Source organism: Octopus bimaculoides, chromosome 18, assembly GCF_046866305.1.
Source record: "Octopus bimaculoides isolate indiv1 chromosome 18, ASM4686630v1, whole genome shotgun sequence".
NCBI classification, from domain to species: domain Eukaryota; kingdom Metazoa; phylum Mollusca; class Cephalopoda; order Octopoda; family Octopodidae; genus Octopus; species Octopus bimaculoides.
The window spans coordinates 27,628,211-27,648,515 of record NC_142945.1 but is presented as its reverse complement, the minus strand read 5'-3'; the positions used below and the strand labels follow the sequence as shown (position 1 = coordinate 27,648,515).

The following is a 20,305-nucleotide window of genomic DNA, read 5'->3' as shown; positions in this document are numbered from 1 at the left end:
CACTCAGCTTTCCCGTACTCAGCCCATTCTTATTGATGATGCTCCTCTACTGCAAGCAGACTCCTGCTATCTTAGAAGCACAATCTCTGACACTGAACTCCTTGATGAGGAGATACTGCACGGAGACTTAGTGAACTAGTCTTTCAAAACAAGAACCTTAGAGCGAGTCCAAAAATCTTTGTTAATCAAGCAGTCTGTGTCTCCAACCTCTTGTATGGGTCTGTGTGCTGGACCCTTTATCGGTGCTAGATCAGACAACTGGAAATGTTCCATATCAGATCACTCCAAAATATCCTTGGTCTCGTGTGGAAGAACAAGGTGCCTCATACTGAAATCCTCCTGAGGGCTGAGAGCTATAGTACTGAGGCCTGTATCCTTCGTCATATTCTCTGCTGGGTTAGCCATGTGATTCAGATGCCAGGTCACTGGCTCCCAAGGACAGTCCTCTTCAGTGAGATCGAGACTGGAGATAGGCTTCATGGATGTCCAAAACTTCGTTTTGATAATCATCTCAAGCAGTTTTATTTTTATGCAGTGTCCCTCCCAATTGATTGGAACTTCTGGCTGTTAACCAGAAGGTATGAGGGTCTGTGTGTGTTGCTGGAGTAGAGCGCTTTGAAACCAAATGCAAGAGACTGTATGAAGAGAGGATGAGACATCATCATCATCGTCCCCCTATTGTTTGGTGCCCTCAGTGCCACAGGATCTGCCTATCTTGTATTGGTCTTGTCGGCCATGTTGTCTGCTCCCATGAGAAACAATATGCTGGAGGTAGAGGTGGATGAATGTCTTGGATTGATGCTGTCATCACCTTTGATGAGCTGATAATATATACATCTATATTGTTATATTTGGGAATGGTCATATTTTTGCCAATTAAACACATGCATTATATAAGTTGGTTTTCACTTCAGCTTTATTATTTTAATATCCTTTGTCTATACTCTTTCATCAAACCTCTTGTAACCTTTCCAGTGACTCTTCATCTCACGTGTCTCCTCCAGTTCTATTTAGTCCAGGATGTGTGATGAAAGAGCTTAGACAAAAGACACTAAAATATTAATAATAGTAATGAAGTTGAAGTGAAGTGAATAACTGGCAAAAACATGACCATCCTCAAATATAACAATACCTGTTTCAACACAAGATTTCACAATAGGAATATTGTAAAACAACTACATAAACGTGTGTATGTATATATGTATATATATCCAAATTGAGAGATGCGGGTAAAATCCAGGCTACACATGTTTCCTAGCTACTCATCAAGTTGAAGATACCTTAGTTAAATGAAGATTTAACATTTTAAATCACATCTCCTGCAAGTTAACTCAGAATCCCTTGACCTGATGAGTAGCTAGTGGAGTACTCCTTGTTGAGTAATTATTACTTCTCAGGTTCTGCTAGCTAGGAAACATATGGAGCCTGGATTTTACCTGCCCCATTTCCTCTCTTTCGATTTTAATTTGCATTCATAGCAACCCAAAATACTAACTGTGAACTGTAAAATAACTTTTTACAGGTTATCAAACTTTGATATAAGAAAAACCTACAACCTTCTACACCAATAAACTATTATTGTTCCTGAAAGTTGTTTCTTTCTACCTACTATGAACTGCTTGAAGATTACTAACTTCCTACACCTAGATCCTTGGATCTTAAAATTACATATCAATATGTCATCATCATCATTGTTTAATGTCCGTTTTCCATGCTGGCATGTGTTGGACGGTTTGACTGAGGTTTGGAAAGCCAGCAGTTACACCGGGCTCCAATCTGATCTTGTAATGTTTCTGCAGCTGGATGCCCTTCCTTATGCCAATCACTCCAAAAATGTAGTGGGTGCTTTTTACATGCCACCGGCACAGGAGACAGTCAGGTGGCACTGGCATTGATTACGTTTGGATAGTGCTTTTTACATGCTACCAGTGTGGGAGCCAGTCAGGGGTCACTGGCATTGGCCACATTCGGATGATGCTTTTTACGTGCCACTAGCACAGGAGCCAGTCAGGTGGCCCTGGCATCAACCACGTTCGGATGGTGCTTTTTATATACCATTGGAACAGGAGCCAGTCAGGGGGCACTGGTCACAGCTACGTTTTGGTTTGACTCAACAGGTCTTCTCAAGCATATATCGCCCAACACATCAAGGGTACTTTTAAATGGGCCTGACATGCAACACTGGCATTGACCATGGCTGCGATCTCACTTTAGTTTTTGGGTCTTCTCAATCACAGTATATCTCCAAAAGTCTTGGTCTCCTCTCATTGCCTCTGTGAGGCTCAACGTTTGAAGGTCATGCTTCACCACTTAATTCCATGTCTTCCTGGGTCTACCTCTTCCACAGGTTCCTTCCACAGTTGGAGTGTGGCACTTCCTCACACAGCTGTTGTCATCCATACGTAACACATGGCCATACCAGTTGTCTCTCTCTTGCACACCACATTTGATGCTTCGTATGTCCAACTTTTCTCTCAATGCGCTTACACTCTGTCGTGTATGCACACTGACATTACACATCCAGCGGATCATACTAGCTTCATTTCTTTCAAGCCTATGCATGTCCTCAGCAGTCATGGCCCATGTTTCACTGCATCTCTTGAGCAAGAGGCCCTTAGTTTCCAGCAGCAGTAGGAGCTCCTTGAACTTTGCTGAAGTTATTCTTATTCTAGCTGCTACACTTTCAGAATAATCATCCCCACTACAGATTTGGTTGCCTAGGTAGCAAGAGCTATCAACTACTTGTAGTTTTCCCCCTGGCATGTGATGGAATCTGTTTTCTGTATATCTTTAGTGTTTTTTGCCTCTGTGCATCTGCCACATACAAAAACTACCTTCCTAGTTAACCTTCCTTTGATATTGCTGCACCTCTTATGTGCCCATAGCTTACACCTGGTACGTCATATGGGGTTTCTATCCACACCTACAAATCAAGCAGGGCCATCTACCTGGAGGGGTGATTTGTCAGCCTTCCTGCTTACTAAGACTTTGGTTTTTGCTAGGTTAATCCTAAGACCCTTCGATTCTAGACCTTGCTTCTGCACCCTAAACTTCGTCTCTAGTTTTGGCAGTGACTTGGCTATTAGAGCAAGGTCATCAGCATACAGGAACTCTCAGGAGCAGCCTGTCTTGAATATATATATATATATATATATATATAGTAAAGAGTAACATTACAATTAAAATTTTAAATTATTAGACTTACGTTAACTAATCAAACATATGTATCAGTATCTGGCTACCTTTAAAATTTTTCAAGAAATCATTTTCCAATGACATTGTTTAATGACAGAAAATAAGTGACAGCTTCATGAGATTTTCTAATTTGCAGTTTGGAGGTTTGACAAATACAAAGGTGAGCTGAAAAGCTCATAGGCTGACTATGAAGAGTGATGTTAGAGCTGTGAAATCCGGCATGCATTAATTTCAACTCTTCTTATTAATAGCTGCATTGTTTCTTTCCAGGTAAACTCAAATCTGAATGTTCAAAGAACACTTTAAATCTAACTTGTATCAACTTCTCTTGAAAATGGATAAAATTTGGTATCATGATGTCATCAATTACCTGCATAAAAAGGGTTTAGTCTCCAAGAATATTCATGCTGACATGGTTGCTACATTAGGGGATCTCCAGGTTTAACAGCAGTGTAAAAGTGGGCAGCTGCATTTAAGAGGGGAGAAGAGAGTTTTGAACATGACCCATGGTCTGGACATCCTGTAACTGCCACCACTGAAGAAAACATTGATCATGTTCGCCACATAGTGATGGATGGTGGGCAATTGACTATAAATAGAAAATAACTGATGCTATTAGCATATTCCATGAGAGAGTTGAGAATATTCTGCACAATGGACTTGGTATGATGACAGTTTCTGCTCAGTAGGTGCCACATCTTCTGACACCTTATCAAAAGCGCACCAAGTTGATGACATCACGGAAAAATCTGACGTTGAGCAGATCCAGCTGGTTTCCCTGAATGTTTCCTAAGCCAGGATAAGTGTTGGGTTCATCACTTTGAGCCAGAGACGAGGAACAATCCATGCAGTGGAAACATCCCTCCTCACTTATTCCAAAGAAGGCCAAGGTGGTTTCATTTGCAGGGAAGGTGATGGCCTCAGTTTTTTGGGGATGCAAAAGGCATTATGTTTATTGACTATCTTGAAAAGGGCCACACCATCAATGGAGAGTACTTTGCCAACTTGCTGAGGCAGTTACGAAAGGCTATCAAAACCAGATGCCCAGGAAGACTGACAAACAGGGTCTTATTTCATCAGGACAATGCTCCAGCACACAAGTCCTTAGTTTCAATGACTGTGGCTTTGAACTCCTTGATCACCTTCCCTTTTCTCCTAATTTCACCCCATCTGACTATCATTTATTCCTCAACAGGCAAAAACATTTGGCTACAAACTAGTATCATAGTGATGATGTCATATCTGCTGTTCATGATTTTGTTTGAGCAACAGGATGAAAGCTTCTTCATCAATGGGATCCAAACACTGAAACACTGATGGAAGAATGTATGGACTGCAAGGAGGGTACTATGTTGAAAAATAAACCTCATTTGGTTACATTTCATGAGAGTATCTTGGTCAGCTTATGAACCTTTTAGCTGACCCTCGTAGAGTTTCAAGCCTTCTCTTTTTACATATTAATAATCTACTTCGCTTCTTAGATAATAGTTGTACTACTGTGCTGAACCATTTTAAAATGATTATCAGGAAGGAAATATTAACAGCAGCAGCTCTGTTTCCTAATTTATACCTGAAAGAAGCAAATTGTGAATACTGGATATAGGCATACCATCAGTTAATGTTTCACCTCACTGTTAACCCAATGTCATACTGATATTCTAATCCTGATGCAGAGTTTTTAAAAAATGTGTTTAAAATATAAAAATTGTATTTGATTTGAATATTTGATTTTAAAGCAAAATCATGTCCTTTCTAAACATACAACACATTTTGACATTTGCTGTTTCTTTGTTAGCTTATGTCACCTCATGTGGGAGGGGAAGGGAGAGTCTTGAAGATAACCCAGGTTAAAAAACACTATCTCAAAGGGTTACAACACTTTGGTGAACACTGTGTTGGCTGTAGATAACATTAGTACCATATTTTCCAGCATACAAGCCAACACCATATACAGTGTAAGCATTCAAATATTGTGTCATTATGTTCACAAATCCAGCTGCATTTCTCATGGAATTTTTGGTCCCCCAAAGTTGTCTTGGTATATAAATCAGCCGATCTCTTTTTTAGTTGTAGATTTTGTTCCAAAAAATTGAAGTTGTATGCTGGAAAATACAGTAAAAACTTTCATTTTGTGATGATGATAATTATTCATGTTAAATTAGATATTCTGGCTTGCATTTTTATGTTTTTGACATTTTTGTGTATCTGATAATTCAAGGAGATATATTTTATTGAAAGTCTTAATTCTTCTTTCTAGTAGTTTTTGGAACATACATTTAGGTCTTACATTGATTTAGTTTTGAGTTTTTTTAGCTTACCAACAAAGTTTCTGATTAGTTGCACCATAGAGATGATGTAATAGTAATAGTATGGCTTTGAACTGATTGTCAGATTTGTGGAATTTAAAGAATTTGATTTGAAGGATGACATACTTCTCAATTTTCACCAGATTTAAGTGGACTTAATTGTTGAAAAGTGATAATTGTTTTTATTTTATTTTATATATATATATATATATATATATATATATATATATATATAGGCACAGGAGTGGCTGTGTGGTAAGTAAGTAGCTTGCTTACCAACCACATGGTGTCTGTGTTTGTCCCCCGCAACATTGCTTGATAACCGATGGTGGTGTGTTTAGGTCCCTGTAACTTAGCGGTTCAGCAAAAGAGACCGATAGAATAAGTACTAGGCTTACAAAGAATAAGTCCTGGGGTCGATTTGCTCAACTAAAGGTGGTGCTCCAACATGGCTGCATTCAAATGACTGAAACAATTAAAAGAGTATATATATATATATATATATATATATAACTAGCAAGTTAGTTTTTGTTTGTGGCAGATGTTCAGGTGCAATAAAGACTGCAAACAAACAGGAAACAACTTCTATCTCATTCCAGGGTGAAAAACTAGAGGTAGTCGATAGCTTCCGCTATCTGGGTGACCAAGTTAGTAGTGGGGGTGGGTGCGCTGAAAGTGTAGCTGCTAGAATAAGAATAGCCTGGGCAAAGTTTAGAGAGCTCTTACCCCTGCTGGCGACAAAGGGACTCTCACTCAGAGTAAAAGGCAGACTGTATGACGCATGCGTACGAACAACCATGCTACATGGCAGTGAAACATGGGCTGTAACTGCTGAGGACATACGTAAGCTCGCAAGGAATGAAGCCAGTATGCTCCGTTGGATGTGTAATGTCAATGTGAATACCCGTCAGAGTGTAAGTATCTTGAGAGAAAAGCTGAACATTAGAAGCATCAGTTGTGGCGTGCAAGAGAGACGATTGCGCTGGTATGGACATGTGGTGAGAATGGAGGAGGATAGCTGCGTGAAAAAGTGCCACACCCTAACAGTTGAGGGAACCCGTGGAAGAGGTAGGCCCAGGAAGACCTGGGCTGAGGTGGTGAGGCAAGACCTTCGTACATTGGGCCTCACCGAGGCGATGACTACGGACTGAGACCTTTGGAAATGGGCTGTGCATGAGAAGACCCGGCAAGCCAAGTAAGATCGCTGCCAGTGCCCCTGGACTGGTTCTTGTGCGGGTGGCACATGAGATGCACCATTTTGAGCGTGGCCGTTGCCAGTACCGCCTGACTGGCTCCTGTAGGATTTTCGAGCGAGATCGTTGCCAGTGCCCCTGGACTGGCTTGTGCGGGTGGCACATAAAAGACACCATTTCGAGCGTGGCCGTTTTCGTGCGGGTGACACGTAAAAGCACCCACTACACTCTCTGAGTGGTTGGCGTTAGGAAGGGCATCCAGCTGTAGAAACTCTGCCAAATCAGACTGGAGCCTGGTGTTGCCATCCGGTTTCACCAGTCCTCAGTCAAATCGTCCAACCCATGCTAGCATGGAAAGCGGACGTTAAACGATGATGATGATGATGATGATATATAAAATATAGGAGCAGGAGTGGCTGTGTGGTAAGTAGCTTGCTTACCAATCACCTGGTTCCAGGTTCAGTCCCACTGTGTGGCACTTTGGGCAAGTGTCTTCTACTATAGCCTCGGGTCGAACAAAGCCTTGTGATTGGATTTGGTAGACGGAAACTGAAAGAAGCCCATCATATATGTGCGTTTGTTTCCCCAATCATTGCTTGACAACACATGTTGGTGTGTTTATGTCCACATAACTTAGTGGTTTCTGCAAAACAGACCAATTAGATAAATACCAGGCTTACAAAGAATAAGTCCTGGGGTCGATTTGTTCAACTAAAGGTAGTGCTCCAGCATGACCGCAGTTAAATGACTGAAACGGGTAAAAGAGTATGTATATGTTCTTCATCATTATTGTTTTAATATCCATTTTCCATTCTGATATATTTGTAAGGTGAAACTTATTGAGGCAGTTTTCTTTTAAGATGCTCTTCCTGTTGCCAACTCTTGTTTCAAAGTAAGGTGCTATTCCTCCATCCCACCATTCCTTCAAATGACAAACAGCTCAATGATTGAAAATACTTTTGTGGAAGATTGTAAGCAAAAACTATTGTCAGCGACACTGTTTTTATGCAGTGTGTAAACAGCATGACACAAACATATACACACATACATACAGACATGCTTTTTTGGAATATCTGAAAATGCACACAAAGTTATAAACCATTTATAGCTTTGTGTGTACTTTGAGATACTCTTATGATATCAAAAAAATAAATACACCCATACATACATACCCACACAGGCACACACACACACGCACCATCATCATCATCTGGTTAAGCTTGCTTGGATATTTTTGACCTGTGCACGCCATCCATCTTGGCCCTGCATTAGTTGCAGGAGGTCTTCAGGGAGGCATCCAATGTCTCTGGTGAGTTGATCTATATATGTTGGGTTCAGACAATCTGCTTGAGTATGGCCTTGCTTTGGCGTGCATAGCTATAGGTCACTTACCAGCTCTTGTTTAGCTAACCAGCAATGTCCTGCAAGATGAAAGCACCTTTCCCTTATAATAATAGAAGCAGGCAGGAAATCATCACATAGCTATTTTTTGGTGGGATGAGCTCTCCAAGATATGTTTAAGATTGCTCTTAACATTTGGGTGCAACTCCCATTCAAATTGGATTCCAGTTTTTTGGTAAACATCCAAGGTACTGTTCCATATAAAAGGACTGACTCTACTGTTGCATGGAAAAAAATTCCTCTTAAGGAATTTTTTCCTTAATGTTGCTGGAGAACCCTGCCTGACGAGGTTGATTTCCAGACAACATCTAGTTTGTTTAGGGTTGACCATGCTTTGGCTGTCAGAGTTTTTATATCCTTTTCAGTTGAGGCTATTTCAGGACTGAGGTACATGAAAGCTGCATCAACTTGATTTAGAAAAAAAATTAGACCAACTGTTGGACAAATATTTACAGTTCATTGTTTACTGGAAGGAGTAAAAGCCAGAAATCTTGAAGCAGTATTACAGTTTATTGATTTCTCAAAGACATTTGACTCCATCCACCGTAGTAACAGTAGTAGTACAGTAACAATGGTAGTAACACCAGTAAAAGTTGTATTAATAAAACTGATAATAATAATAGTAATAATGAAGGCAAAGACTGAGGCGCACAAAAATTACTGGACAAAGATTCATACATTGTTCTTAATACTTCTCATTCACACACACACATATGCTTGTACTTGTGTATGTTCAAAGCCTGTGCAGTCACACACACTCATAAGCAATTTTCACCCTGTACAGCCGTTAATTGCCTCATGTATCTTGGTTGATGTTATTGGCTCTTTGCAGCACTTCATATCTTCTACCAAGAGTTGAAGTTACCACTAAAGTTCATCACTGTCTCACCTTAATAGTTGAGCATAGTACCACTGGAAATCCTCATATATTTACTTGGACTTGAGTAGCACATGCTTGTTTTGGACCCTCAAATACCCAGTTGTGGCTTTGTTGCCATATTGTGCATCTGCCACCTGAGCCCATCGAATGGCTTTCATTCGTTGGTGTCTTAGAGCATGTGCCTTAGCTCTGACAATGCAGCCTTTGTGTTTTGCATTGAAGAAACGGTTGAGGACCATTCTCATTGGTAGTACATAGGTTGTGACATCTTTACTAATCATCTCTTCTAATTTACTCACTCACTTTCTTTCTATTGTCGTTTCTTTACTTATCACTTCTAGTCTAATCGCCCTTTTCAGAATGCCCCAACACTGGTTGTTGACAGTTGCTCCTGTTACTTGCTTCTTTTCTAAAATGCTAATCTAGTCTCTGTAAGCTTAATGTGTCAGGAATTGTATTCTGCTTCCAATAGCTTGGTTCTTGTCTATGAGTTACATCAACTTTATGGACTGCCTCTTATAGATTATCTTTCATGGATCACCTTTTCTATGGGTTACTCTTTGTTGTTCACAATATTGGAGTCATACAAACTTTCTATAAGAATGGGTGGCCCTTTATTTTATTTTCTTTCTATTCTATTTAATTTTATCCTATTGTTCTTTATTTTATTTTACTCTTATTCCATTGGAATACTTAGCAAGGACACCACCTTTGCATGTCCATTCTTAACAGATGATTTTATTCTGTGCATTTCTCTCCTGGTCACCTCCACAAGTCATTGGCGTCTTTATTATGACAGAGTTTCTTTCATTCCAATATTGTTGTTACAGAGTGTGTTGCTGTGACTGGGTGGTTGATTTAGTGATTTGCCAGTGTCTGCTGTTGTTAAGATCAGGATTATAATTCCGATTTCTAAGATTGCTATCATTATTATTACTTACTGTTGCAAGGAAACCTACTGATGATGCTTGATTTTGCTGGATGTGTATCTATTTGTTGAACCACATAACTTTTTGTAGAAAAATAATGTCCTCGATAAATGCCTATCCACCAACCTCCCTAAGCTATCCTCCCAGTATAAGAAGCTATTATGTGGTGCCTTTGCTTTTTTTTTCTGTCACTATAGTCTTTTTCATGACCATTATATATCATCATCATCATCATCATCATTATTGTTTAATGTCTTACTTCACAAAAGCCAGCCAAGCAGAAGCAAGTATCAGACTTCTGTGACAGTTTTGGCAGGATTTTTACATCAACCACTCAGCAGAGAGGACTTAGTGCTTTTTATGTAGCACAGGCTAGGTCAGTTTTGGCAAGGTTTTTACAGCTAGATGCCCTTCTGAACCCCAACCACTTTAAGTGGCACCTGCACTGACAGGGTCACCAAGTAACTTGCAAGACCAAAAAAAAATTCAAGAGGGGAGGGGCACTGAAGGAGGTGATCTTGTGTTGGATGATGAAAAGTTATAGTGAGACAGAAAGACAGAAACAGGTGTCTTGCTGAAGAGAAAGTACAAGGTTACCTTGCCAGAGAGAGAGATCAGGAATGGAAATAGAAACAGATGTGCTACTGCAAAAGAAGTACATGGTTACCCAACCTGAGGAAAGTGAAGGAGAGAGAGAGAGAGAGAGAGAGAGAGAGAGAGAGAGAGAGTGAGTGAGTGAGTGAGAGACAGCAGGATAGAGATAGTGGTAAAATGCCAGGCATACTCACAAGGAACAGGGATCAGAATATAAATGAGATGGTTGAGTAAAGGAGGAGAGAGATATAGATGGTGGCAAGTGCCAGGGCATACCCTTGAGGTTTGAACACCATAATATAAGTGGCAAGATATTGTGAAGGAAGTGTGATTAAAGAGCATGGACTGGGGTAGTGGCGAAAACCTGAGTATATAGAGTCTGGCAGCTCCCGGATAGCAATGATACAGGGAAACGGGGGAGTGAGAGCCAGGCATAGTATATGAAGGAGGAAATGTGAGGGAGAGAAGAGATGTTGATTGGTTTTTGGGGTAGGGTGAGTGAAACATTTTCTTATGTGTGGGTGGAACACACAGGTCAGGGGCTAGCATATAGCAATAATACAGTGAGACAGGGCATGTGGGTGGAACACACAGGTCAGGGGCTAGCGGAGAACAATGATACAGTGGCACAGGGCCAAGAGGTCCGGATTAGGGAGTAGGAGGTAAGCATAGTGCATGAAGTGGAAATGTGAGGAAGAGAAGAGATGCAGAGATGTAGTTTGGTTTGTTGTGATAGACTGTGCGAGAAGTTTTCTTGTTAAGTGGGGGTGGGACACACAGCACTTCTACAATTCAGTTTTGCTGACGTGGGTGGGTCATCTTGGTCCATTGTCATTTCCTCTGTGAGGCCCAACATTCTGAGATTGGGCCTTACCACTTCATCTCACGTCTTCCTGGGTCTCCCTCTTCCTCAGGTACCATCTACTTTCAGTGATCGGCATTTCTTTATGCAGTTGTCCTCATTCATATGCATCACATGTCCAAACCAGTATATATATATATATATATATATATAAATAAGCAATAATAAATCTCTGAACGAGGTATAAACAGTAGCAGCACGACAACGTGAAGTATATTTGCCACTTAAATGCGGCTAACCCCTAAGGGTAGCATTCACCCTTAGGGGTTAGCCGCATTTAAGTGGCAAATATACTTCACGTTATATATATAGATATATATGAATGATCAAACAGGCTTCAAAGAGACTGGTATTGGTATGCATCAACAAGTCTTGTATTATTTAGTGAGCTTGCCATGAGGAGTGGAAAAATCCAACAGTTTGAACAGTCCTTCAGGGAAAAGTTGGCATGAGTTGACATGAAAAGGAAACGGCAGGATTTTGCATCCTCTAAGTTAGAAAAATTGGGTGAAACCTTTTCTACATATCAAGTTTTCTACACCACCTGTCTTCGTCTTTTGTTTTTTTGTGAATTCTCCCTATATGTATGTGTATATACGTGTACATATATGTGTGTATATATATGTGAATATGTATGTCTATATGTATGTGTATATAGATGTATATATATGTATATGTGTGTATATATGTGTATATGTATGTATATATGTGTGTAGATTTGTGTGTATATATATGCGTATATATGTGTATATATATGTGTGTATATATGTATCTGTCTATATATGTGTATTTATATATGTATATATGTTTGTATATATGTGTGTATATATTTGCATGTATGTATATATGTGTATATATATGTATATGTGTGTATATATATGTATATATGTGTGTGTATATGTATATATATGTGTGTACATATGTATATATGTGTGTGTGTATATGTGTATATATGTGTATATATGTATATATATGTGTATATATGTATATATATGTGTATATATGTATATATATGTGTATATATGTATATATATGTGTATATATGTGTATATATGTATATATATGTGTATATATGTATATATATGTGTATATATGTATATATATGTGTGTATATGTGTATATATATGTATATATGTGTGTATATGTATGTGTGTATGTATGTATATATGTATGTATCTATGTATATGTGTGTATGTGTGTATGTATGTATGTATGTGTGTATGTATGTATGTGTATATGTATGTATATATATATATATACATATGTACATTTGTGTATATATATATATATATATATATATATATATATATACACACATACATATATGTGTATGTATATATATATATATATATATATACACACATACATATATGTGTATGTATATATATATATATATATATATATATATACACACACATACATATGTGTGTATGTATATATATATATATATGTATGTGTGTATGTATATATATATATATATGTATGTGTGTATATATATATATGTATTTATATATATATATGTGTGTGTATATATATGTATTTATATATATATATGTGTGTGTATATATATGTATGTGTGTATATATATATATGTATGTGTGTATATATATATATGTATGTATTTATATATATATATGTGTGTGTATATATATGTATGTGTGTATATATATATATGTATGTATTTATATATATATATGTGTGTGTATATATATGTATGTATGTATTTATATATATATACATGTGTGTGTGTGTGTGTGTGTAACTGTCCGATGAACGGGAATGTGAAACTCAGAGTAACAGTCTTTTGTTATATTTCTGCTGCTTTTAAATAAAGCATATTACTCTACCTCTGGTATTTGAGTACTCTTTTTTCCACCTTGTTGCACATTTTATGTGCTTACTTCGGTGTATATATATATATATATATATATATATATATATATATATATATATATATGTATATACATGTATATATATATGTATATACATGTATCATCTTCATCATCGTTTAATGTCTGCTTTCCATGCTAGCATGGGTTGGACAATTTGATTGAGGACTAGCGAACCAGATGGCTACTCCAGGCTTCAATCTGATTTGGCAGAGTTTCTACAGCTGGATGCCCTTCCTAACACCAACCACTCCGAGAGTGTAGTGGGTACTTTTACATGCCACCGGCACGAAGGCCAGTCAGGCGGTACTGGCAATGGCCAAACTCAAAATGGTGTATTTTATGTGCCACCTGCACAGGAGCCAGTCCAGTGGCGCTGGTATCGCTCGAATGGCTTTACATGTGCCACCGGCACAAGTGCCAGGAAGGCAACGCTGGTAACAATTACACTCAAATGGTGCTATTTACGTGCCACTGGCACGGAAGCCAGACAGCTGCTCTGGCAATGATCACACTTGGACGGTGCTCTTAGCGCTCCACTGGTACAGGTGCCATATATATATATATATATATATATATATATATATATATATATATATATATATATATATATATATATACACTCACACATGCATATATATGTATATATTATCTACTACATACGTGGGAAATTCTGTCTGTGGGTGTGTTTGTGGAGTTGTTAGCTAACTCCTCGTTTTATTGATTTCAATGAAACTTGACATGTAAGTAGAACTCATGTCTGGGAACCTTATGGCTCCTAGAAGGTATCCTTATATATCACTAATATATTTTATTTTACCATCTAAGGGAAATAACTATTTCATCCCTGGAAGGGATCTTTATATATAGCCATGGGAAATAACCCATTCATAAATTCTAAATTATTTTGTATAAGTCAAATTGAGTATGCTTACTTCTTAGTATTTGAACTGTTAGTTATTTTCGCAATTTATCCAGTACAACCCTTAAACAAGTAAATAGTATTTTCCTAACCAACATATCCACTTATTTCGGTTCGTGACTTATTCATGAATATACCAACACTAGCACCCCTAAGGGTAATATTCTCTGGGAACACTCAAAAGCCCTTTTCAGAGTTATTTACTTTGAATTGTTATTACCTCATATCTGATTAGCCTGTTATTACATAACACGCTTCATGATTTTAGTATACATACCTTATTAGTATTTCCTCTTAAGTTCTATATACTCTGGGAACGCATTAAACCCCTTTTCGGGGCTACTTCATTTGAATTCTTACTATCAGGTAATTAATTTCATGTTATTACATAACTGACTTCACAATTTCAGTATTCATAACTTATTGGGAATTCCTAAAGATAAGATCCTGTGTAAGACAGTTCGGTATTCTCTTTAAATGCACAAAAACCATTTTAAGGGCTACATACTTTGTATTGTTATTATTGGATTAGCGAAACAATTATGAGAACGGAACCAAGGGATAAGCCCTGCTTTCCTGGGAATTACCAGGTATATCAGCTAGTATGTATGTATATATATATATATATATATATATATATATCTATCTATCTATCATATATATATAATTATAAAATCTGGTAATTAATCATATATTAATTAATATCGATCAATTATCAGGAGGCCAGCACATCTAAAGAATCAAAGAGATTCAGAAATAGTATCTGCAATCTCAGGGGATTAAGGTACATTTTAAAAAATTAACATTGACCACTAACGTGGACAATTAATGTGCTAGAAATAGATCACATCTTGTGTCTATTAAGACCTAAATTGTTCTCAACATGAAATATAGCAGCATACCAAAACGTGAGCGGGCAAGACATTTAAAATCACCTAAAAAGGCATTCTTAAACAGGAACCGGTTTCGGATTTAACAAATCTTACCATTTGTCCATTCCTCTTCAGCCTGATTTGTAATGTAACCGCAATCATCAGAATCGTATACAGAGTTGCCCACCGCCATGGGTGCGCGTGCATATGGTTCTGCTAATTACAGCTTAATGGCAAAATTCAAAAGTCTTCGTTTTGGCGCGCTAATTCCAGGAATATATCTGCAGAAAATATTTACTGCGTCGTATATATTCAGTATGAGAACATGGGTAATGGGTAAAATATTATTATAAAATCTGGTAATTAATCATATATTAATTAATATCGATCAATTATCAGGAGGCCAGCACATCTAAAGAATCAGAGATTCAGAAATAGTATCTGCAATCTCAGGGCATTAAGGTACATTTTAAAAAATTAACGTTGACCACTAACGTGGACAATTAATGTGCTAGAAATAGATCACATCTTGTGTCTATTAAGACCTAAATTGTTCTCAACATGAAATATAGCAGCATACCAAAACATGAGCATATATATATATATATATATATATATATATATATATATATATATAAAGTGGAGGCGAAAACACCTAAAGTTCCACGAGGCTCCGGCAGGGGATGGTGGTGAACCCTGCTGTACTCTTTAATCACAACTTTCTCTCACTCTATCTTCCTGTTTCTGTTGTACCTGTATTTCAAAGGGTCAGCCTTGTCACACTGTGTCACGCTCAATATCCCCGAGAACTACGTTAAGGGTACACATGTCTGTGGAGTGCTCAGCCACTTGCACGTTAATCTCACGAGCAGGCTGTTCTGTTGATCGGATCAACTGGAACCCTCAACGTCGTAAGTGACGGAGTGCCAACAACAACATATATATATATATATATATGTATATATATATATATATATATATATATATATATATATATATATATATTTATAAATACACACACACATATATACAGATAGAGAGGCAAATATGTTGTTGAAAATGCGCCTAAATTTGGAAAACTTGTAATTATTTAAAATACATTTATTTACATACATACCGAACTAGTTTCAACAATATTTTTTTTTGTTTAATAATGGTAAAAGTTTAAAATTATAAATGAGAAAAACAACTTTGAAAGTTTCAATGTTGAGAAGTAAAAATGTTTCAGTGTTGACAAATTAAATTGTTCATAACTGACAAATTTAGAATTATGAATTAGGAGGCCAGGTACTGGCATTTCAATGTTGACAAGTTTAATGTTCATAGCAGTCAATAATATTAAAACTGTACTTCAGTTTGTTTGAATGTACAATGTTCATTAATGTTAGTAGAAATTGACAAGAAATGAGTTTCATCAAAATTTCAGTCATACTGAGTTAAGAGGTAAAAAAACAAGGGAGAAATGAAGGTAGTAAAAAAAGGGAATTTGGTTTACAGTTTCTTTGATCCTCTTTCCATAGAAGCTTTCGCTTGTAGCGGTATGTTTTGGAATCAGGTGTATTTATATTTTTTTGCTCGATTGGATCTGATTTTTGATTTGTTAAAATACTGCTGATGTCTTGTTTTTCCGGTGGTCAAGTTTGTCATTCTGCCTGGTTGGCTTCCCTATGGGGAACGGTCATCAGTCGTTCCGGTTGGTTGATTCTCTTAAAGGATCATTTCCTTGTATTTGCTGAGGTTCGGTTTTGATTGGTCTAGAGTTAGGTGACGTCAGTAACTGGTTTTTGTAAAATTTCATTGGTCTAGAGGTAGGTGACGTCAGCAACTCGTGTCTGTATGGTGAGTTGGAGTTGCAGTTTCAAAACCCAGGCGGAAGACTGTTACTAAAGATTTTTTAAAATTGTTTGTTGTTCCTGGTTATTTTTTTGTGGAGAAATTGAGTCTTTTTTCCTTTTTCTCTTTACTGTTTTTCCTTCTTTCTGAAGGATATTCAGCTGTGATTTATATTTTTTAATGAGTATGCTTTCCTTATTTAAACAGAATTAGGTTGAAGTGTTTCTGGTGCATTGATAGAGAGATTTAGTATTTCGGGTTTATGTCTACAGGGCATTGGTCTAGGTGCTTGCTTACAGGAATTTTCCTAGTCGTGGGGTCCCGGATTTGTTGCCTGTGCACTGTAAGACACACTTAAAACTTTATCTTGCATATCAACACACCATCCAAGGAACATGGAAGCATACAACATCATCCACTAAAACATACCCCTCCTTATAAAGGACCCGTGAATGAAAAAGGCACTGGAAACACATAAGATTATTAAAAGCAAGAGACAACCACAATCCCTGAAAAAGTTACTCACCAGCTCCAAATTACCCACCAAAAATACAACCCCACTAGTCAAAAAGTGCAACCGCCCTAACTGCGGAACTTGCATTTTCCTTTTAGAGGGTTCAACATCCAAATTTAAGTCAGGTCGAATTTTTACCATAAAAAAATCACTTCACCTGTGCTTCGAAGAATTTAATCTCTGTTGTCAAATGTGAAGGGTGTGTTGGTGACTACATAGGTCAAACTAGCTTAACTTTGAAGGATAGACTTACGGTGCACAGGCAACAAATCCGGGACCCTATGACTAGAAAAATTCTTGTAAGTAAGCACCTAGATCAATGCCCCGTAGACATAAACCCGAAATTCCAAATCTTCCCTCTCTATCAATGCACCGGAAACACTTCAACCCAATTCCGTTTATAAACCTTAATAATTACTACCTTCCTAACCACATTAATGTAAACAAACCTATAAATACTGGCAACATACACCATAACTGTATAATTTAAGATAAAAGTGGGAACATTAAGGCAACAAACAGAGAAAACAGGAATAATCAAAATAAGACTATTTACTATAATATGAATAACCACAATACTCTAATTAGTAAGGCTAGGAACAACATAGTAAAAGAGAAATCTATTCCATGAATGAAAATACTCTGAATACAACCCAATTCTTTACCAAAGCATACAACAAGAAAACCATTTGGATGGTAGTTTAATAAAAGACACAGTGATGAATAACCTGTTTTGCATTATTATATGAAGTTTCAAATTTTTCTTAATGCAGATGAGGAGGCAGAGGCTGATAGCTTTGTTGGACAGAATGTACCAGAAAATTCCACTTCTTCAGCCAGTCAGCAAGCAACCCCTTTTAATATGTTTCAACAATCTAATTCTGCAAGTGTAGACCCTTTTTCACAAGTTGGTCACAATCTTCCTTCTACGTCACAACAGAAGACCATTCCAAAGACGGATGCTCCTGTAATGTTTACATCAGCTTCTTTTCCAAATATGCCATCTGTTCCTCAAAAGCCTCCCGATCCTATTACAACAAGTTCTGTATCAGACAGGAGCAAACCACCAACTATGTCACCTTTTACAGTTAGTTCACCAGAAACTAGTAAGATTTTTTATTTACCTATAATCCAACATATAACACAATCATTTGTTCAATGACTTGCATGGTAATTCATTTACTTGTTGTTTTTGATTTTGAGTGTTTTTTTTAGCACCACTTGCATTTAAAAAGAAATGAAAATTTCATTTAGCATTTGAATATATATTTTATATATGAGCATAGGCATGGCTGTATTGATCCTGGGTTTGATTCCAATGCAATACTTTTGATAAATGTCTTTTGCCTAAACCTCAGGCTGACAATGCCTTATAAGTGAAATTTAGTATATGGAAACTATGCTGAAGCCTGTCTCATATATATGTAATGGTTAAAAAGTTGCCTTTGAAATCACTTAGTTTTGGGGTCCATCTTTCTGTGTGTCACCTCCTAGGGCAAGTGCTTTTTTGTTTATTATAGTTTCAGGCTGACTAATGCTTTTTGAATAAAATTTAGTTGGTAGAAGCTGTTGAGTGTTGTCTGTCTTTATGTTGATAGATTGACACCACTTCAGCTGTGATCTATTATAAGCAAAACATTTGACAATTGTTTGATTTGTGAAGACATATAGAAAAAAGTACCTTCCTTGGAAAACCAGTAAGGGTTGCCTTCAGAAAAAGTCTAGTCCAACCCATGCCAGCTTGGAAAGAGTGGAGTTAAAAGCAACAATGATATTATGTATACTGTAGTATTTAAGTCTTTATAAGGTGGATAGCTCTCAAAAAAATGAGATACATTTCAGCTGCACTTAGCTATCCACTAAATAGAAATAGATAAAAGAAGTTCTAGAAGGACTGGCATCCATATAGTAGACTGAAAAACCTTGAAAGCACAGCCCTACCATGGCTTCAGTCCTGTTAAAGAATATGAAATTTAAGTTATTGGTCTTTACTCTTTATAGGTGTGTTCAAAATATGATCTAATATGAAACGGTTTTTTTAAAGTACTAGAGCAAGCATTAAACACTACATATAATTCTTGTAGTTAAGAAATATATAACAGTGTTATTTCATAATAAGTTAATGTTTTCGTACTTAATGCTGCTCCTCATTAAAAAGTTAACTGGAAATGATTATTTAAAGGGAAAATGATATCAATGGCTAATTTTGATTATGTCAGCATGTATGAGAGACTATTTTGATCATGTTCCACAGAAACTATGACCTCATCAAACAAACCTGTTGAACTAATAATGAAATAATTTCTCAGTAAATTTTCAAGAAAGTACTCTGAGTAGTGCAGAAAATAGAATTATTTAGAAAACTCAGAGACAGTGAGAAAAATTAATCATTAACTAATATTGCTTTTTCTTCTCTGCATAATTATTGTTTTTTTTTTTATGATCCTTATAGTAAGTTAACATAACTTAATTTTTGTTTTACGTGGATAACATCTCAGAATTATTTCATAATAATTGTTTTTGTATCTGTCTGTAATAAAAAATAAAAAAAAAAAAGATTGCCTGATATCATTTGTTGAAATTTGTGTCATGTTCATAAAAATAGATCAGGAGCAAGTTTATAATAAGATAGGATTTCATATTTAAATGAAACAGCTGACATAACAGTGCAACATTATGAATCTTTCAATCTCTCTCATGAATAGTTAACTCTACCACCACTCAGGTAATGTAATTTAAGAAAGGCAAACAACCCTTCATTATTATTTAATTTGTTTTGCTTGTGGCCATGACAGAATCTAGATAAAACATATGGATTCTAATATCAGTAAACTATTAAGGTGGTGAGCTGGCAGAGTCGTTAGCACGCTGGGCAATATGCTTAACAACATTTTGTTCATCCTTATGTTCTAAAT

General features: G+C 36.9%; 1 protein-coding gene across 3 annotated transcripts in view; it reads left to right on the top strand.

The window, feature by feature from the left end:
* LOC106876439 (triacylglycerol hydrolase DDHD2) overlaps positions 1-20,305 on the top strand; it is a 64,362-nt gene that overhangs the window by 3,141 nt on the left and 40,916 nt on the right. For all 3 annotated transcript variants that reach the window (XM_014924984.3, XM_052974487.2, XM_052974486.2), the window contains exon 2: positions 18,164-18,496. In XM_014924984.3, coding sequence (XP_014780470.1) covers positions 18,164-18,496 — 333 coding nt within the window. The remainder of the gene's footprint in view (positions 1-18,163; positions 18,497-20,305) is intronic.